The following is a 20,447-nucleotide window of genomic DNA, read 5'->3' as shown; positions in this document are numbered from 1 at the left end:
AGACACTACCTAGGGACGCTACCTTGGCATCCACACATGGAAAAGAAGATACCCAAGCAAAATCTATGGTTGATGCTTTAACCTTTTAAAGTTATTTTTTGTTTATAGAGGAATGTTTTAATTTATGCTAAGGTAAGTTAGGAAAATTAAACAGTGAAAGGTAATTGGAAGGTATTTAATGGTGTAAAGCGATACAAGAGAGTAAGGGAATTTATATAGTCCAAATATAAGATGTTATTTCCCTTGGTCGGATGTATCACTATTGCATCTGTACTTGAATTTTGTGCATGAGTTAGGTTAATGCACATAGCCACCATGATAATGGACAAATTACATCAGACACCCTTGTATTATGCTTGGAATTCATAATTAAAAAGGGGGAAAAAATATTCCATTTTTACATTTGACTGTACTCTTGGTATGGGACAAGAGTGGGATCAAATTAGGTGATTTCTTGTGTTCCGAGCCATTTGAGACCGCAAGGTCGAAAGGTACTTGTATGGATAAATACACGTCCTTTGGCTTGCTAGTTGGGCGGGTATTCTATTTGAACCCTTGAATCTCGAGGGGCTTGGAGGATGCTAACCCCCTAAGGCCACTGGGTTTGGATCCCACTAGGTGTGGGGTAACTGGGAGCCAAACTAGGTGGGTGAGCTACAAGGTACCCTGACCAAGGAGCTAGTGGTGGTGGAAGGTTATGAACCTTTCATAGGGGAAGGATGCTCTGGTAGGGGTCTGGAGTATGAAGATCCTGTTTACCTAGAATTGAAGGGAAGGGTACCCATGTATTCCGGTGCGCGTGTGCGTGTACGGAGTGTGTGCAAGAGAAGGGAAGAAGAGAATGGGGAAGGGGGAGATGCACAGGCAGCCACTGTGTGGGTTAGTGGAGAAGAAAGAGAAGAGTCAACTCTTCCTCTTTCTCTCCCTATATTGAATAGGGAAAATAAAGTGTACAAGGGTGGTTTCCCACGGCCGCCTGGCCTACACCCCAACAACCTCCCACTTGAAGGTCATGGTGGCCAATAGTGGCATTAGTATAGTTAGTCTATACAAAATTGATGAAGCATTGCCGAGGCTTCACCGTACACCCATAAGTTCTATACAATGTGTAAATCGCTCCGAGGCTAGGCTCTTTGTGACAGCATCTGCGGGGTTGTCACCAGTGTGAACCTTGACAAGCTCGATACGCTTGCCAGCCAATGCATCTCGTATGACATGGTATCTGACCTCTATGTGTTTCGACTTTGAGTGAAACACTGGATTCTTTGCCAAAGCAATGGCACTCTGACTATCACAATGTAGTACTGGAACCTCGTGAATGCCCAAATCTCCCACTAGACGAGCCAACCATATGGCTTCCTTGCTGGCGTCAGACGCAGCAACATATTCTGCCTCAGTGGTAGATGAAGATGTGCAATCTTGGAGACACGGTCTCCAAGAGATAGCTGCTCCAGCAAACATGAATACATAGCCAGATGTGGATCTTCTACGATCCACGCAACCCGCATAATCCGCATCCGTGTAACCTACAATAGATGCATCACTATTTTCAAAGTGTAAACACTTGCTAGCTGTACCTTTCAAATATTTGAGGATTTTCTTCACTGCTTCCCAATGCTTCTTGCCAGGGTTTTCCATGTACCTACTAACCACTCCCATTGCATGTGCAATGTCTGGTCTTGTGGCTACCATAGCGTACATCAAATTGCCAACTACTGAAGAATATGGTACTTTCGCCATTTCCTCTTTCTCAGCCACTGTCTTGGGAGAGTCTTCCTTGCTAAGTTTGGAGTATGCTTGCATTGGGGTACTCAATGACTTCCCCCCCTGCATACTAAAACGTTGCAAGACTTTGTGAATGTACTTTTCTTGAGATAATTCAAGAATTCCACGTTTCCTGTCTCTCTTGATGTGCATACCAAGAAACTGATTGGCATCTCCCAAATCCTTCATGGAAAACTGAGCGCTTAGCATCTTTTTCAGCTGATTGATTTCATCAATTGATTTGCCTGCGATAAGCATATCATCTACATACAAGATCAAGATGATTAAAGAACCATCGTTCAATCTTTTTGTGTATAAGCAGTGATCCTCTTGACTTCTAATGTAACCCTGAGACTGCATGAATTTGTCAAATTTTTGATACCATTGCCTTGAACCTTGCTTGAGGCCATAGAGTGTCTTTTTAAGTCTACAAACCAATTCTGACCTCGTTGGTTTTTGGGTTTCACATACAAATCCCTCTAGTTGTTTCATGTAGACATCTTCATCTAGATCCCCGTGAAGAAATGCTGTGTACACATCCATTTGGACAAGTTCCATGTCCGATAGCAACCAAGCCAAGCACGGTGCGAAGTGTAGTCATCTTGACTACTGGAGAGAAAATCTCATCAAAATCCATACCTTTTTGCTGCTTGAAACCCTTGGCAACTAGACGAGCCTTGTATCTAGGCTCGGGATCTTCCGCTGTATACTTAATCTTGTATACCCACTTGCAAGGTAAAGCATTTTTTCCTTTTGGTAATTCAACCAAATCCCATGTCTCATTAGCCACAATCGAATTGTATTCTGATTGCATAGCCTGCTCCCACTTAACGCTACCCTCCATTTGTATAGCTTCTTTGTAGCGGGTTGGCTCTCCACTGTCAGTGACCAAAATGTGGTGTATACCCGGCTCAAACCGCTCGGGCGCACGTGATACTCTCTCAGAGCGTCTCAGTGCCTGACTGCTGGACTCCGCTCTCTACGGAGTAATAGTAGTATCTTGCACTTGAGGAGTGGGTGAAACACTACTGAACTGAGTTGGTTCGGAGGCTACATCCTCAAAACGAACACGTCTGTACTCAACATCTTTGATGGGCTTCTTGTGCATTTTTGATTCATTGAAATTCACATGTGAGCTATGAATGACTTTGTTTGATTCTAGGTGCCAGAGACGATATCCCATCTCTCCGTTTGCACCATAGCCAATAAAGATGCATTTGTGTGATCTGGGATCTAACTTCCGACGAAGTTCTTTGGGCATATGTGCATATGATTCACATCCAAATACACGTAAATGCTCATAGCTTGGCCTTTTGCCAGTCCATAATTCCTCGGGAATTTTGAAATTCAAAGGAGAACTAGGTGACCTGTTGATGATGTGCACTGCTGTCAGAACAGCTTCCCCCCAAAATTCGGGAGTAAGCTTCGCCATAGACATCATAGAGACAAATCGCTCTTGAATTGTTCGATTCATTCTTTCAGCTATCCCATTTTGTGCAGGTGTGTATGGAGCAGTAAACTGCCGCCGAATGCCTCTTCTAGTGCAAAAATCCTTGAACTCTGTGGAGATGTATTCTCCACCATTGTCCGTTTGAAAAGCTTTGAGCTTTGTTCCTGATTGGTTCTCAACCATGGCGAGGAATTTTTGGAATGTCGAAAAGACTTCTTCCTTACACTTAAGGAGATACACCCACACCTTTCTGGTAGAATCATCTATGAATGTGAGAAAGTAGTTCGCCCCCCCTAGAGTTTTATGTGGCATTGGACCACACAAATCACTATGCACCAAGTCTAGAGGTTTGCCTAGTTTCTTATTCAATGGCAAAGATGTCAATCTAGTCTGTTTTCCATACAGACAATGCTCACACAATGGAAAGTCTCTGTAATCTAACACAGGTAAGTAGCCAAAACGCTGAAGTGTTTTCATTCCCTTTTGGCTAATATGCCCTAGCCGGCTATGCCACAACTCAAGAGACGGCAGCTCGGCAACATAGATAGAGTGTTCGTCGACACTCGAAACAAACAAAGAGTACAGGGATCCGTTTTTATTGCCTTTCATCATGATAAGGTTTTTCTTGCGGATCATCCAAGAACGATTACCAAAAACTGTAGTGTAGCCAAGATCATCCAATTGCCCTATAGAAAGCAAGCTTTTCGTAAGCTGGGGCACATGTCTGACATTCTGTAGCACAAAAGTAGTGCCATTATGCATCTGAAGTTTCACATCACCAATGCCAATAATGTCAAGCTCATAGGAATCACCAAGCTTGACTATTCCATGCATGGATGCATAAGAGGAAGACCACTCTCTATGCGGTGTGACATGAAAACTTGCACCAGAATCAAGGATCCAATTCTGTGCATAACCCTCATCCTGTGCAACCAAAGCATCTGGAGTGAGATCTGAAGTGAAAATGAGAACATATGAGGCATCTGTTGTCACCTCGGCATGAATCTCTGTGGGCATAATGAGCATCACTAGAGGAGGAGCATCCTTTACTGCAGTGGTAGGCATGGGAGACTCAACAATATTGAGCTCCTCTATCTTTACTGTACTTTTTCCTTTGCCAGAATTATCATTTTGCATGTTTTTCTGATCTCTTAGGAAACTGCGACAATCCTTTTTGTAATGACCCTTCTTGTGGCAATAGTAACACTCGACATTTTTGGCATTGCGGTCTCTACTTTGGTTCCTGTGTTTGCTAGGACTACAAGGATTTCGCTCTCTACTTTTGCTTTTGTATTTGTTCCTGTCACGGCCTCTTGGCTTTGTTGAGCTGCCAGCCATATATCATCTCCATGACTAGAATTATCGAGAGATTTACGACGAATCTCTTCAGTGAGCAACGCATCTGTGACAGCATTGAATTCTAACTTGCCATTCGAGCCGAATTGCTAATGGCTGTGCAAAAGATATCCCATGAACTGGGTAGAGAGCATAATAAGAAGATAGACTTGAGTTCATCGTCAAACTCCTTAAAGCCCTGAGATGTCAGCTGACTGAACAAGGAGTTGAACTCATTTAAATGACTAGAAACTGTGCTACCTTCTTTCATGTTGAGCTTCATAAGCTTTTTCATGAGAAAAACTTTGTTGGATGCACTTTTGCTCTCCCATGCTGAACATAAGCTATCCCAAAGTTCCTTGGTTGTTTTCTTCCCTATGATGGTGAAGAAGACTGACTCGGCTAGATGTAGACGTATCGTAGCCATGGCTTTTGCATCCAAAAGCTCCCATTGAGCTTGTGTATAATCATCATCCTCTGCACTCTCTTTCAACGGTTCTGAGAGCCCTTTGTTTATCAAAACATCTTTCATGCGCTCTTTCCACATGGTGAAGTTGCTACCGTCGAACTTCCGAATGAAATACTCCTCCTTTTCTGAAGAAGAAGCCATCACTGATAAGAGGGTTTGAGAGGTTCCACACTATGGCGAGAAGCTGTAGAAATTTGGACAGAGTAACCTTTGTATCGGGAGTAAAATCTCAACCGAAATAGACTTGAAAGTGCCAACAATGGAAGTCACAACTCGCGGAAAGTAAATCCGGCAGAGTTTCCTTTGTATGAGGAGTCAAAACTCAACTCAAAATGCATATAAATGTGCCAACTGCACTAACTGGGCATCTACTGCACAAAACCACTGCTATGTAAGTTCCAACTCGGCGTCAAAAGCATAAATAACCGTCCAGATACATATCCTATGGCGAGGGTACCGTAAAGGGGAACTCCAGCTACCTGTATCACCGAAGGTGTCTCAACATTCGAGCACACCCCAGCTCAAAGAAAACCTCACGCTATCGACCCTCCAAAAGGCTAATGCAGACACAAATGGACTAGCCACAGTCTCAGAAAGGGCTCTTCCGGTCCGAGTCTCAGAAACGGCCGAAAAGAACTGCCAAAATAGCCAAAAATGGCTCCACACGGAGTACAGTGGGCAGTGTCCGCAACTCAACGTACATGAGTAAAATCGCGCTCAAACAGGCGCCAAGAACTGCTGTATGCAGTGAAAGTGATCCCTGCGGGGATATCTGCTCTCAAAAGAGCTCAGTAGCACTATGTGTGCTCACACCAAAATGCATCTGTCAACGCATGTGTCCGCAAAGAATCTGCTGTCGAAATGACTTCCAAATCTCCTATGAAAGCGCTGTGTCTGGTAATCTGGAGAATCTATGAGTGAATGGGCTGAAAACCCCCCCTGTAGCCTGTAACCTGCGTGTCGGTGTCGCTATGTGCCGATTTCTGCCACCGGGCAAAAATATGCTAGTTGAATAGCCGCCAAAGGTGTCGTATCCGAAAACTGTGTCGTACAGGACGATCGGTGCGCTCGGTGCCAATGCCGGGTGTCACTCCTCTATGACAGAGGTACCTCACCCGCGCATGTCGCAAGCTCGATCGTCGATCGTGGGAACGTGCTCGTCTGGGGAAGCGCCCGGTGTGGGTCGGATGTCGGAAATCCGCCGCAATGTGGAGTGTCGAGCCAGTGCGCATGAGCGGTGTCGATGTCGATGTCGCCTTCCGCCGCCGGGCGGAAGTGGCTAGCCGAATAGCCGTAAAACGCCAATGCTCGAACGATCAATACCGAGTCGGATCGGTATCGATTGCAGATTTTGCTCGATCTACAAAAATTGTCTCAAATTTGTCGGACTCGGTCGCTTGTGCTCGCTCGCAAGCACGGTGTCAAGCTCTCCTTTGTCTTTGTCACTCTCTCTTTCAGTCACTTGCTGTCGATTTCTCACAGCTCAAGAGTCGGGATCCAAGGGTTTGGAAAGGAGAGGGGGCGGTCGGAGAGTTGGGTTTGAAGGTCAAGCCTTGCATGGGGTGTGCACCCACCCTCAAAGACAAAACATGTTTGTGTCAAAAAAGTTTTTTTTTTTTAAAATCAAATTTTTTCAATAGCTCTCTCGATTTCTGCAGACGAGTGTGTTTGTGTGTGTGTGTGTGTGTGTGAGGATATCCTTACGGCGCCTGCTCCTCCACCACAGCGCTGCCTTGTGTGCTCCTGCATCTTGCGGTGCTTCCGACTGCTCAATTCGATACTACCCACAACCCACAGCCCGAGTGTGTGTGTGTGTGTGTGTGTGTGTGTGTGTGTGTGTTCAACACACCACCACACATTGCATAGAGCGATTTGCAACGGTCTTGAGATGCAACTAGATCTGCAGCAATCTTTCGACAAGAATTGGTTGGCGCTCTTGTGAGCCCGAGTTCCCCCCCTTTAATCCAAGCTCCAATTCTGATTGTACTTTGCTGCAGAAAGCTTTATACCAATTGCCTTGCTTCTTGCTCGTTTCCTGCTACTGCTGCCTTTGACTGGCTGCCCCTACGCACACACTCCACGATTGTCCTCAGCTGCAATAGGCTGCTTGTGAAGCTGCTAATTGCTCTCGAGTGCTCGAGTTTGCAATGCCTTGCTTGCACACGGGCCTACTCGAAGTCCCCCCAAGCTCTCGGCTCAGCCCCGATTTGCTCTTCTTTCTCCCTGCTTCATGCTCTACTATCTATACAGCGATTTTCTTCCTCTTCGAGGCTTTCCCAAGCTAGTACTCAATTTTTCTTTCGACGAGTTGCTCGGTGTCCCAAATCTCCAAGCTTTGCACTATTCTCAACAGACTGCCTCTGATGTCGATTTCCTGCTATGCAGAGCTTTCCAAGCATTCAAAGATTCCTCTCAACAAGGAGAGCTACACACACGGGGTAGTCGGGGCTCGGGATCGGGGTGCCTTGATACCATTTGATGGCTCCGATTTGCCTGCAGAAGCTGCAAAGCTTCCCAAAGCTCTCACTCCTTGCTGTCCTTTGCTCGGCTTCAAAGCCTTCGATTTCCTTGCTTCTCCAAGCCAAGCTCGCAATTTCGGATCTGTTGCACACTGCCAAGCTCAAGCTTGAGCTCCGAGCTCCGCCATAGCCGGCGAGCTCTGTCGCTTCCGAGTCGATTGTCGGAGAGCGGTCGCGCGTACGATTCGCTGCCGTAGCTCTGATACCAATTGATGAGTGCGCGTGTGCGTGTACGGAGTGTGTGCAAGAGAAGGGAAGAAGAGAATGGGGAAGGGGGAGATGCACAGGCAGCCACTGTGTGGGTTAGTGGAGAAGAAAGAGAAGAGTCAACTCTTCCTCTTTCTCTCCCTATATTGAATAGGGAAAATAAAGTGTACAAGGGTGATTTCCCACGGCCACCTGGCCTACACCCCAACATTACGGATGCTATGGAGGAGAGTCCCACATAACTTGGATTCTTTCTAGTTGCTATCAAAGTAATCCATTGCTATATTCATGATTTCGGGCTCCTCAACCACGCAGCTTGCGTGTAGCACACTCTCCACAGTCTCTTGGTTTGGTTGGATAAGGCCATTTATATTAATGTCGATGTCGATTTTGCTATAGCAAAGATTTGAAGGAGACATGATGAAAGGCAAGTCCCCCACTTTTGCCATGAATTCATTGTAAGATTGTGTTCTCATGGCACGGTCATAGGTGGCGGACCAAAAGGAAGTACTTGTGTGGGGAAGCCCCTTGCAAGGGGAGAATTTCCTAGAATTGGAACTTGGGATATCTGAAAATGAAAAATTGTCATACACAAGGGTGTGGAAATGAAAATCAGCAAACAATGCACAATGTGGAAATGAAAATCAGCAAACAATGCACAAGGGCTGAAGGTTGAAGAAACTTATGTTTTACCATTAAGTGTTACCTTTACAGTGCATATTTTTCGTGCATAAGCCTTTCCAGTTGAAATGCATGCATGCGTTCTCTGTTCTCTTCATGGATGCTCAGCTCCTTGCCTTCAAATAAAAGTATCTTGTTGTGTGTATGAGAGAGAGAGAGAGAGAGAGAGAGAGAGAGAGAGAGAGAGAGAGAGGGAGGGAGAGAGAGAGCTAAGGGAGTTGAGCACAGCACACACACACACACACACACACACACACACACAGAGAGAGAGAGAGAGATAAGGGAGATGAGCACAGCACACACAGAAACAGAGAGAGAGAGAGAGAGCGATTTGTTGACGTGTAGAAGAAAGGTCTGTCGAGGTGGCAATAAATTTTCCACGTTTTCCACGTCTAGTTAGAGTTCTCTCTCTCCGTCTGGGACCATGCACGCACGTATCAATAGTTACATAGAAGCATCATTCCTCTCTCTCTCTCTCTCTCTCTCTCTCTCTCTCTCTCTCTCTCTCTCTCTCTCTCTCTCTCTCTCTCAACCCTAACGACCCTCAACATCACGACCTTTGGCGCTAGTCAAATCCCATTATGTAGAAAAATGTCTTAACAGTTCTTGTGAATGTATGAACTTGTTTAAAGATATGATAAATCATTTTAGTCCATGTCCTCTATCTTGTGATCTCTCTTTCCACTCTCTCTCTCTCTCTCTCTCTCTCTCTCTCTCTCTCTCTCTCGCAACACAAAGATTTCAAATCATGGAGACTAAAAGGATAAACAATACAAATGTTTCACATCTATCACATCACATTAAAGAAAACATCACTATCTCGTAATTTTTGTCTCTCGTGTCCCCTGCGCCTCGGCCTCCCCTCCCCCTCTCTCTAACAACACACATTCTCATTCCACAATAGTATAACCATCAACAAATAATTGAATAAAAAGTGAAGTAAAATTGATTCTATACCAATTCTCTTGATAGCAAAAAGTAGAGGCATAAACATGGCTCTCGGAAGACACACACACAATAAGCTCTATCACATTACATTAAAAAACATCATCTCTCTCGCTTTCCTCTCCTTGTCCCTCACACCCCCCCTCCCTCTCTTTCAATTCAAATTCCCATTCCAAAATACTATAATGGGTACGAATCATAAACAATAATTGAATAAAGTAAAAATGATTTTGTATACAAAAACTAGGGGCATATACATGATGGCTCTTGGAAGACTCACACACATATATGCTCATTATGAGCTCTTATCACATTACATAAAAAGCATTTTCTCTCTATCCTTGCTTATATATATACACACATATACACACAATGCGCCATTTTGACCTCCTAGTAACTTGTATAGTCATAACCCACCAATGTCATCCCAATAGGCAGTCCAATCATAGGAGCGCAAATTTCCTATAAATAGGCCCTGAACCACACTTAAAAAGTTTCATAGCTTGAATCCAACAACAAGCTCGAAGGTGTGCGTATATGTATGTATATATGTGTGTGTATGTATATATATATATATATGTATATATATATATATATATATATATATATATATATATGATATATATATGTATATATATGTATAGATATCACACACACACACACACACACACACATATATATATAATATAATAATATAATAAGAGAGAGAGAGAGAGAGAGATCTCAAATCCATCAAGCATAGTATGGAAATATTCTATAACATCCTCACTCACATCATGAGTGACTGGCATAAAACTTTGTAGCGAGATGCTCTCATATGCTCTACATGCCATTATGGCTAAATAAGCTACCTACATGAATCTAAGATCATGCCAAAATTCATCTTTTTGGGAACATGCATGTTATATACTCATGATGGTAGTCTTCCACAAGACTAATTAAGTATGCATAGTATGGACTAAATACTACTATATCCCCACTAAATTCATGCACACTGGATATATGCATAGTATGGACTGATACTACAATATCCCCATTACTAAATTCATGTCAATTGGATATACACATAGGTTTCTCTATCTATATAAATTTTTAGTTATTCATCAATTTCTCTCTCGATCAATCACCTTTTTATCTATACTTAGAAAAACATCTAGCCATCATATGGTCGATCTATCTACCTATGTATGTATTTGTCTACGATACATCATAATAGTGCTTTGGATAGTTAACTAGAGATCTACCTAGCTCCCTATCTATCTATTTATATATTTACCCATTCATATCTCTATGCATCTATTTAGTAAAGAGGTTTATCCATCTATCTACCTAGCTAACTATTATCTACAATTTATTCATATATATTAATCAATCTATGTTTTCTTTTTAAATCTAATATATATTAGCTTGAAATATATATATCGATCAATTATATATATCCATCAATGCATGTGTTTATTTATCTTCTTTAAGGAAGGTGTACTATATAATAACTCGATATATATATTTATTCGGTAAAGGATCACTGAAACATACATAATGAGCATATTTGGACCATACAAAGTGTGAAGATTATGTATATTCATCGCATTATCCATGTATGTATGGATAATGATTTTTATATATCTATCGATCTCTGTTTTCTTCTACTGTCTATCTATATGGTTGTCTATCTAATTATCAATATATCCACTTACCTACCTATGTCTATCTATATATTTGTCTCTACCTATTCATATGCCTATCTATCTATAAGTCTACCTCATCTACCTACCTAGCTTTCTATCTATCTATCAATATTTTTTGTCTATCCATCCATAGTCCATCTATTGTCTATAGCTTTAAGAACTATCTAAATCCATCCACTGTCTATAGCTTTAAGAACTATCTATTACCCGACTTTTTTTGCACTTTCCAATAGGCCAAAAACCAAAACCAAAACCAAACCACATAAGGAGAACCTCCTAAAAAGTTAGGAATTTACACCCAACACACAACCATCTTTTTCTCTGTTCATAATGTTTTGCTTTGCTTGCTGTCTCTCTCTCTAGAGATGAATTGAAAGGTTATATACGTCCAACTCTTCCCGTGTGTGTGATGCATTTTTACCACTTGCACTTGTGATTTATCTCGAGCCAGCAACATTGATTGTGGGCAGCAGTACAAGTGGCACGGGCTTCGAGCTCCCCCAGCTTGCACTTACGTCTAGACACTGGGCATGGGCAGCTTATTCTCGTTGTTGGGCTACTTCATTACACACCCAAACCACTACATGTGTGGGCCACATGCAGAACCTACATACGTGTGCTTGCATACGCATTAGCACAAATATGCATGCACCCACACATACATGTGTCCATATGAATTCAAAAGACAAGATAGAAGGGGCAAAACAACAATAGAGGAATTATTATAACATTTGTGCATGCTGTGCATATCAATGAAAAGAAAGTTTTGCTTATAACATATTACCCTATTTTGTTATGTGTTGCTCACTTTCATGTTTAAATACTCACATTTAAATGTGTAGCACCATAGCAGCAAACAAAAATTAAAATTTAAACTAAGTTAGCATGTTTCAAGATACTCCATTTGCTTAATGCCTACAATAAGCTTGGTATGAAAGTTAAATTCAGCCCCAAGACATAGAGATGTTGGAACGCTAACATGCCTCTCAAGACAAAGATTAGAAGGCAATCACTGGTTACTATGTCAGAGGCGGACCGTTCACAAGTGCAAGGCTTAACCGCCAACTGTGCATCACAACCCTAGCTAAGAGAGGGGCTCAGGAGAGCGGGCATCCATTGCAGACAGCTGCCTTCCATCAGGATGCGTTCGCACGGACAATTGGTAAAGAAACATTCCTAAAAAACAACCAGAAAACAACCATGTAACAAGCCTCTCTCTCTCTCTCTCTCAGACACACACACACACACACACCACACAAACAGCACACACAGAGAATAAGTTTTATCAAGAAATAAATGCAGGATAAAGAAATAAAAATATACAAGGATAAGCATTATCAAGAAATAAATGTAGTATCAACAAATCCAAAAATACAAATACTCTATCAAGTACTATCAGGCAATAAATGCACACATCCAAACAAACAAACGCATAACACACGTACAACAAATAGAGAGGGATATATATTCAACCTGTTAAACATGTCACATGTGCCAATCACCAAGTGCACACCTCTTGCTCCGACCCATACCAAACATAAGTCTCTTCCTTCAACATTTTCTCCCTCAACTGCCACCGCTGCTTATAGTCTTCATCCTTCAAGTCGAACACACAATCACCAAGAATGAGTCTCATCAAGCCATCAAACAACATGCGTACCCCTTCAACTTGCCCATTACCATATTCAACCTTGGGCAAAGAAAACCATTGGGAGCTCAAGTAGTAGGTGCCAACGAGCATAGGGCCATCCGCATAACTTGCCTGTCGATCGTCACGATAATTCTTCCTGTAAAATTCAGTGCCCTTCTTGAATTTCACCTGTAGTTCTTCAACATCCGGTCTCTTCATGCCTGTGATTCCCTGGTGCCTTTTAAACTCAGCCATAGAGTTCATATCAATCCTCCCATCTCTAATCTGCACATACCCTTCTGGAACAAGAATCCCATAGGACCACGTGGACGAGGTCATAACCAAGACATACATAAATCTACCATGCCCCCTTGACAAGTTAACCATAGCATGCTTAACTGCATAAAAACCAACTTGAAATCGAGCATTCCATTTATGTTTGTCTTCGAGAAACATGCGTTCCAACACACATACAACTCTGTCTGGATTGAAGATGATATTAGACTTGGAGGCAGCCTTCTCCCGCGGTCTGTTGCCACATCAGCATCCTCTTGCAAGTCACCCAACAACTCAGCAGCTTCCTCTGGAAAGAGAGACAGTCCCTGATTATCACCATCAGACCGACTGGTCCCAAATGGTTCCTGTACATCCTCCGTGTCTGGATTAATGTAGCATCCTAAATTCTCCTCATCGTCGACCTTCCTTTTCTTGCTCCCTACCATCAGTTCCTCATAAGACCACTTCCGCTTCAACCCAGCACAGCGTTGATTGTGAATTTCCACGTCCTTCCTGGAGGGTTTTGTGAACTTCCACACACCATCCAAAAATGCAAAATGCACAGGAAATGCTTGCCGCTCAGTTTCTGCCTTGCAATATGCATGTTCTGCTTCCTGGAATTTATTAAACCATCTCCACCTAGCCTGAGCTGTTTCCTTTTCATCCAGAACATTCCCCTCGAACTTGTCTTGAACGGGAAAGTGGCATCCCACAAGAACATCAACAATCTCCACTAACGGGAAGTTGGCAGCAAACAAATCTTTGTGGAAGAAATTGGAGCAATCTTTGCTGGATCTGTGACTCTCCACTTCTTCCTCTTGATGCTTGCAGAGGAGAAGTTAAATGACTACGAAGCGAAGATACAGAACCGTGTTCCTTCTCTGCATTCGGTTCCTTCTTTGGATCCACTCCTGGAATCTCCTCCTCTCCTTCCTTTGGGACATCCGCTTTGTCAGACTTTTTCTTCAGACGCAACACTCGATCTTGAAGATCCCGCACATTCCTAGACTTTGGCAGACCAGATCTTGTGAGTAAATCTTGAACTGCAAGCCAGAAGCATCAAATAAGCAGCCAGGAAAACACATCCAGTGAGGGAAAAGCAGTAGGAAAATACGTACGCTGCTTTTTTTTCAGACGTTGCATGCCCTCCTCCATGAGATTTCCCAAATCAGGCTTCATTCGATAAGGAAAGCACGTCGCCATGCTAACTGCGCTCGATCGCGCTACACAGAACGAGAGAGGATGTTAGGGTTTGATGCCTTTTGTGATGTAGGGTTAGGCTACACTCACTCACTGTGGGCGTAGAACATGGGACAACCCATCATCATCATCATGAACCACCAAAATTTGCTCGGCCTCAAATTTTTATTCTTGCCCCCGACCATGAAATTATAAGAAGCACATGCAAATTAGTCGCAACTTGCTATGGGAAAACTCGGCTATAATGAAGCCTAGCATGAAGGGAAGTAGCAAATAGAAAGAATCAGTATAGAAAATAAGTAGTTGTTGATAGGGCAAAGGTACCACTAAAGATAGATTAATACGCATGTAGTTGTTGGCATTATGTGAGAACGATCTACATTGTAATGCAATATCACCTCAACCGGTTCATCTACGTGCGTAGCACCCTTGCAAGGTTTTTCCAATGCTTGTACAACGCCCACATGTCACACTTCTAAGGATAAATACGAATAGTTTATGGTAGTTGTCCAGCATCATGCGCCATGATGTGCAAAAATATATCCACCCACAGACCCTCGGATCAACGTTTTCTCAAATATAAATCCACCGCACATGTAGGCAAAACCAACCTTAACCCATGTGTGTACACATCTTTAGATATTGTTTTAGCGAGAAATAACCAATTCATGTGCACATGGAATGGAAGTACACAAATCATTTCGTCACTATGGGTGTAGAAAATGGGGCAACAACCCATCATCATCATCATAAACTGCCCAAATTTTCTCGGCCTCAAATATTTCTTCTTGCCCCCGACCATGAAGTTCTCAAAAGTTGTTGCTTCCTGCGCATGTAAATTAGTAGCAGTTTGCTATGGGAAAACTCAGCCACCATAATGAAGACTAGCACTACTAAGGGAAGTAGCAAATAGATAAGATTAGAACAACAAATAAGTACTTGATAGGGCAATTACATATCTTTGTATACATATGTGAGTTTTTTCATATATAGATACTTGAAGACTCTTGGTTTGTCATGCTTCTTTCCTTGATGGGAAAATAGCATTTGGAATTGGCCTCCTTGTTTATCTTCATACAAGCATTGAATGCTTGAAGCGTTGGTTTGGAAGCTTCATTTAATCATGTATTCTGAAAGAGGCTCCATGCGACTATCAGGCATTATAGTTCTTCCATTGTGTGAGGCTTCCTGATGAATGTTTGAGCCTTCCAATGTTGGCATTCATTGAACTTGACCAGCTCCTGACTTAAGAGAGCTTGTTGTTTCAGCCTTCGTACCCTCCCCTGGATACCTTGTACATCTTGTGTGGTCACCTTGCTTGATGGTTTGTGGTAGCATCTTGGGATCAAAGCCAGGTGGGTGGCTAAGAGTAGGCTTTAATGCTTGTGGCCCATTGAGGCCGACTATCTCGCTTGGATATGGCATTTTCTTGGTGTATTCGCCCTAGGAGTTCTTGAAATAAATAAAGCTTGATAGTTACTAGGATTCATACGAGATACGAATGGAAACCAACCCTTTGCCTCTTCTTCTGATAGATCTGGTGGGGGAATGGGCCTGTAGAAATTCTTAGTTTGATCTTGATAAAAGATTTTCTTGCTTTCTGGGTCCTCATACATCCTTAAGAGTGGGGTTCCACTATTATAGTATATGGAGGATTTGATGAAACTTTTCAAATGTAATCCCCATGGCAGTTCTAAAAAATTTAATGTTGCTTTCGATGTTTGGTGATCGAAATACAGCATTTGTATCTAATAGAATAGGCATGTATGTTGAATTGGATTCCCCAGAACTCAACATTATGTGTTGTTGACTTTGGACACTGGATTCTCTTGAACCTGAGATTACTTAGATAGTACGAACTAGTACTATACTACAATCTTGAAAACCATTTTGTTTTCATTGTGGTCCCTATTCAAGCTCTCATCATCCGATGCTCTACTTATCCACCTATGAATCCTTGAGTTGAGACCCATGAAGGAACCTCAGATTCGTCTCCTGTTGAGATGGCCTCTATTCCTTCTATTGGTGTCCTTGCCACATCTCGATAGGAGTGATCAATCGGGTTAATGCAAGTGATGGCCTTTGGTTGCCGTAGGTAGATGTAGTTGGATCCCCAATCCTGAATCATTTTTAGTTGCCGCATGAACGGACGTCCAAGAATGATGTCATAATTTGGGTTCTTCCCAAAATCTACTACTGCAAATGTATGCTCGTACTCCACTCCACATGAGGTGAGAATGACTTTCTCTAGGAGTCCAATAGGTTTCCCAATGTATCCATCAGCCAACTATAACTTTATGTATGTTTGCTTTAAAGCTGGTCTTTCCCCGAGTTTCCCACATCTTTTTTGTGGCAATTGCAACTCCTACTCCACAATCTAGGATAGATAAATTGCTATGCCCTGGGTATTCTACTGGTAGGGTGGTGTTTCCATCATTTCCCTCATAATATTCTCCTTCTTTGTTTAGTGGTACTAGCTCAATCGATTGCTTTTGCCCTTCCCTAGCCGACTGTTGTTTTTCATTCTATCTCTTTTTGCTTCTAGCTCTTCTGTCCCTTCCTTCCTTCCAACTATTTTTGTGGCTCCTATTGCTCTTACTAAGGACATTGCCTTGTTCTCCTGTATGGTGCTCCTTGGCGTTGGCCTGAGCACTAGTTATTCCTGAATAGACACAACTTGTTCTGTTTTTGATGCTCCTAATGGCATGTGAAGTGTTGGTGAATGAATTGGTTTGTTGGCCCTCTATTGGTCGAATGACCACTCGTGGCATGCATGTTTCCTGAACCAATCAGTTTGGATTCACCCGGAGATACTGCGTCTAGTCGTTTTTGATGACAAGACCTAGCACCTAGTGATGTAGTTTTTGATTGCGACAAACTAATAGTTTCTTTTGAAGTGCTTGCCTCCCCTCCTCGGTTAAAAGACCTTCCTAGGTGTTTGAAGTCTCCCCGCCTCGGTTAAAAGACCTTCCTAGGTGTTTGAAGTCAGATAAGAGATCCCACTCTTGGCCAAAGGTATCCTTGAGGATTATGGATTTGTGAAAGCTCTCACTCCTATTGAAGAAGACGTAAAGCACCTTTTCATCAGTCAGGCCGTGCTTCAATGGGTTCTTTCTGTGATAGAAGAACTCACTCCCTGAGTCATTCCTCTTGTATAAGGCTCTATTGTCATCATCTATGAGGACTCTTTTTGTTACTACCAAATTAATCATCTTGAGGTTTGGTTGGACTGACCTGGATGGTACTTCGTCTACATAGTGCACTTCCCTCGATACTATCCGGCCCAACACATCTACTGCATCAGGGTTATCTGCGAATAGATATGACACTCCGTCTCTACCCATGTATCGATCTCCCTGGTAGTTCACCCATAGTGCTAGATCAAAATGAGAGTGGCAATCCTCGATCTTGACCACGTAGTGATTCGTACAATCCTTGCAGATCTTAGCACCATACATGTTTTCTCGTGAAAATGTGATCTTGACATTATAGTCCAATTTGAAGCTATGGGATCTTGAAAGGTTAGATGCTGTGGTGGCCATGCCCATGCTTGGCGGGCTTCGTAAGCAACACTCTCTTGGTGGTGGTCATGCCTATTTTGGATTGTTTCCTATTTTGGGCAGTTTCCTATTTTGGGTTGTTTAGAGGCCATTTTGGTCAATTTTTCTGGGAGATTTTCAAAATTATTTGACCTTACCCAAAGTTGTCTAGAACTCGTTTTGAAGACAGTAGATCACTACTACACGAAAAATAGCGCACTTTTTTCGGACAAAATTGCCCGGATTTTCGTCAGTTTCCCATAGTGAATTCACTATGCGAAAATCGTCCTGGGACTAGAATTTTGACTATGGGTGTCATCCCACTTGTAACGATGCGAAACTTATACTCCCCAAATTGGCACCAATGACCGAGAAAAAGGCTCCATACTCGTTTTTTTTTTTTTGAACCTCTTCTCTTTCCCCAATGCTTGCAAGACTAGCAGTAGTAAATGCACCTGTATGTGTATGACAAGGAATTGCGATTCCTTATTTGACTAGATTCACAAGATTGCTGATAACTTGAGCTCCGGAAGGAATTTTGATGATTCGTAAAGATCGTTAAAATCCTGGGACCATACTCTACAAGGCTAGCACAAAAAGTTTATAGCAGTATGAAGGATGGTAAGGAATCGCGATTCCTTACCTGACACACAATGATATGTTTTGGTTTTTCAGATATGTTAAGCACATTCAGTAGAGCTCAAAAAGTATGTTGCCCACCAAAAGTGGATTCTGAAAGCATATCAGAACATGCAATCTGTGCTATTTCAGAGACAGGATGATAGAATGATGACCACATGAGTTTCAAATGTCACATTTATGAACTAACAACACCAGTGTGCTCAGTAAACATAGGACAACCCATCCATGATAGAATATCTGACACACAGTGACATGTTTTGAAAAGCTAGGTGTATTAGACACATACAACAGAGTACAATGGGTATGTTTTCATCAAAACTTGGAATTTGTAAACTCCTAGAATAGTCAATATGTGTTATTTTAGCTGCTGAGATGCTAAAATGATGACCACTTACCACAATTTAAAACTCCAAAAATTATGAACCAATTTGGTCAGTATGCTCCTTAGACATAGCCCAGCACAGTCATGCAGAAAAGTATGGTAGTATGTAGAATGGTAAGAGATCGCGATCTCTTACCTGACACACAGTGACACTGTTTGATTTGCCAGTGTGTTGTTATACACATGTAGTAGAGTCTCCTAAGTGTATTTTCATCCAAAGGTGGGGTTTGTGAGCATGTCAAATCATGTGTTTATGGCTGTTTTAGCTGTTTAGGTGCTAAACTGATGATCATGCCCAATTTATGAGTTTCTTTTCAGATCTAACATGACCAGTATGCTTAATAGTCCTAACCCAACACAGCCATGCAAAAAAATGTAGTAGTATGATGACTGGTAAGAAATCGCGATTTCTTATCTGGGGCCAAATTTCAAATTTTTCAAATATGTTCCAACTGCAGCTTTTTCATGCAAAAAGATGATGTTCTATCATATCATAATCATTCTGAACAATTTTTAGCTCAATGAAACAAGCCTATTGCCATACATGAATGCTTTTCTGTTTAATGGTCAAGACTCCCCTTTTTTTATGGTTTTAGACCCTTTTCGCGGGATCGGTGAGACCTACCCTACCTACTCCTAATGCGAAAATAAATGTAAAATAAACGAAAGGACTAAACGACAAAATAACTTAAAGAAAAACGATGCAAAATGAATGCTACAAAGAGCTCATGAAGGTCTAAATCCTAATGCCAAATGAAAAGGCATAGCATGTCCCACACATTATCCTTACCTAATCTAAGAGGTCCTTGAGAGTCCCACCCTCTGGCTACCTCGAGAGCCTTGAAAGTCCCACTCCAACCTCTCACCTATACTCTAATGTGAAAGTGAAAGTATTGTAATCGAAATTAGAGGAACCTTTGACAGTGATAAAAGCAAGAAAGACCCGCTAATCTAGGTACTCATACCTCAGCAGCTGTGCCAATGTTAGCGGCACACACGCGACTGGACGTCAAAGCATAGCATTTTCGGACACTAACATATTATCAATGCCTGGGGAAGTGACCCAATTAGTGCATGGAGGCTACGTAGGCTTGTCAGACGCTACGGGATCTATCAACAACACAATGAAAGCAACACATAACCAATCGAATAAGGAATCAAGCTAATACAAACAACAACAACAATCTCTTTCTACGTGCATACACAAGACTTTTCAATGAGCAAACATCATTCATATTTATATAACATAGAGGAACATGATCAAGCACTCAAATCTCAGATTTTGAGATGGTAAAAAATCGCGATCTCTTAGCTACCAGGGCAGAAAATCAGTGTTTTTGGGCTTGCAAACACACTAGTTACGTAAGTAGATGCTTCCTACATACTTTTGCATGCAAAAGGAGTGTAATTAAGGCCCCAAATCACTCTAATTAGCTTACTAATGAGCGGATAAAGAGAGCATTAATCATCACTATAAATTGAACATTAGACAGTAGAAAAGCAATTGATAATCACTTACACTTTATTAGAGACACAATATGAAGCAATGTTGATGCATAAATAGCTCCAATGAATCCTTCACAAATGGCTATGAGAGCTCTCACAAACGTGCAGCTCTCTTTCTTCACTTACAAAAGGTTATCTTTTAAAAGAGGTTTTTGACTTAAATACCTAGGTTATGAGGTTGTGGGTTCAATCCTTCTACAAATTGGAAGCCCAT

General features: G+C 42.1%; 1 protein-coding gene and 2 pseudogenes across 1 annotated transcript; all 3 read right to left on the bottom strand.

Moving 5' to 3' along the window:
- Positions 1–12,693: 12,693 nt before the first annotated feature.
- On the bottom strand, positions 12,694–14,167 carry LOC147456750 (uncharacterized; annotated as a pseudogene).
- A 1,110-nt stretch (positions 14,168–15,277) lies between these two features.
- Positions 15,278–15,780, bottom strand: LOC147456749 (uncharacterized; annotated as a pseudogene).
- A 1,314-nt stretch (positions 15,781–17,094) lies between these two features.
- Positions 17,095–17,712, bottom strand: LOC147456748 (uncharacterized). The gene has a single exon (XM_086515542.1). The coding sequence runs from the start codon at positions 17,710–17,712 to the stop codon at positions 17,095–17,097; it is 618 nt and encodes a 205-aa protein (XP_086371668.1).
- Positions 17,713–20,447: the final 2,735 nt, after the last annotated feature.

This window comes from Adiantum capillus-veneris, chromosome 6 (assembly GCF_014529385.1).
Source record: "Adiantum capillus-veneris isolate H3 chromosome 6, ASM1452938v2, whole genome shotgun sequence".
NCBI classification, from domain to species: domain Eukaryota; kingdom Viridiplantae; phylum Streptophyta; class Polypodiopsida; order Polypodiales; family Pteridaceae; genus Adiantum; species Adiantum capillus-veneris.
The sequence above is the reverse complement of the archived record's forward strand: the minus strand, read 5'-3'. Positions and strand labels throughout refer to the sequence as shown.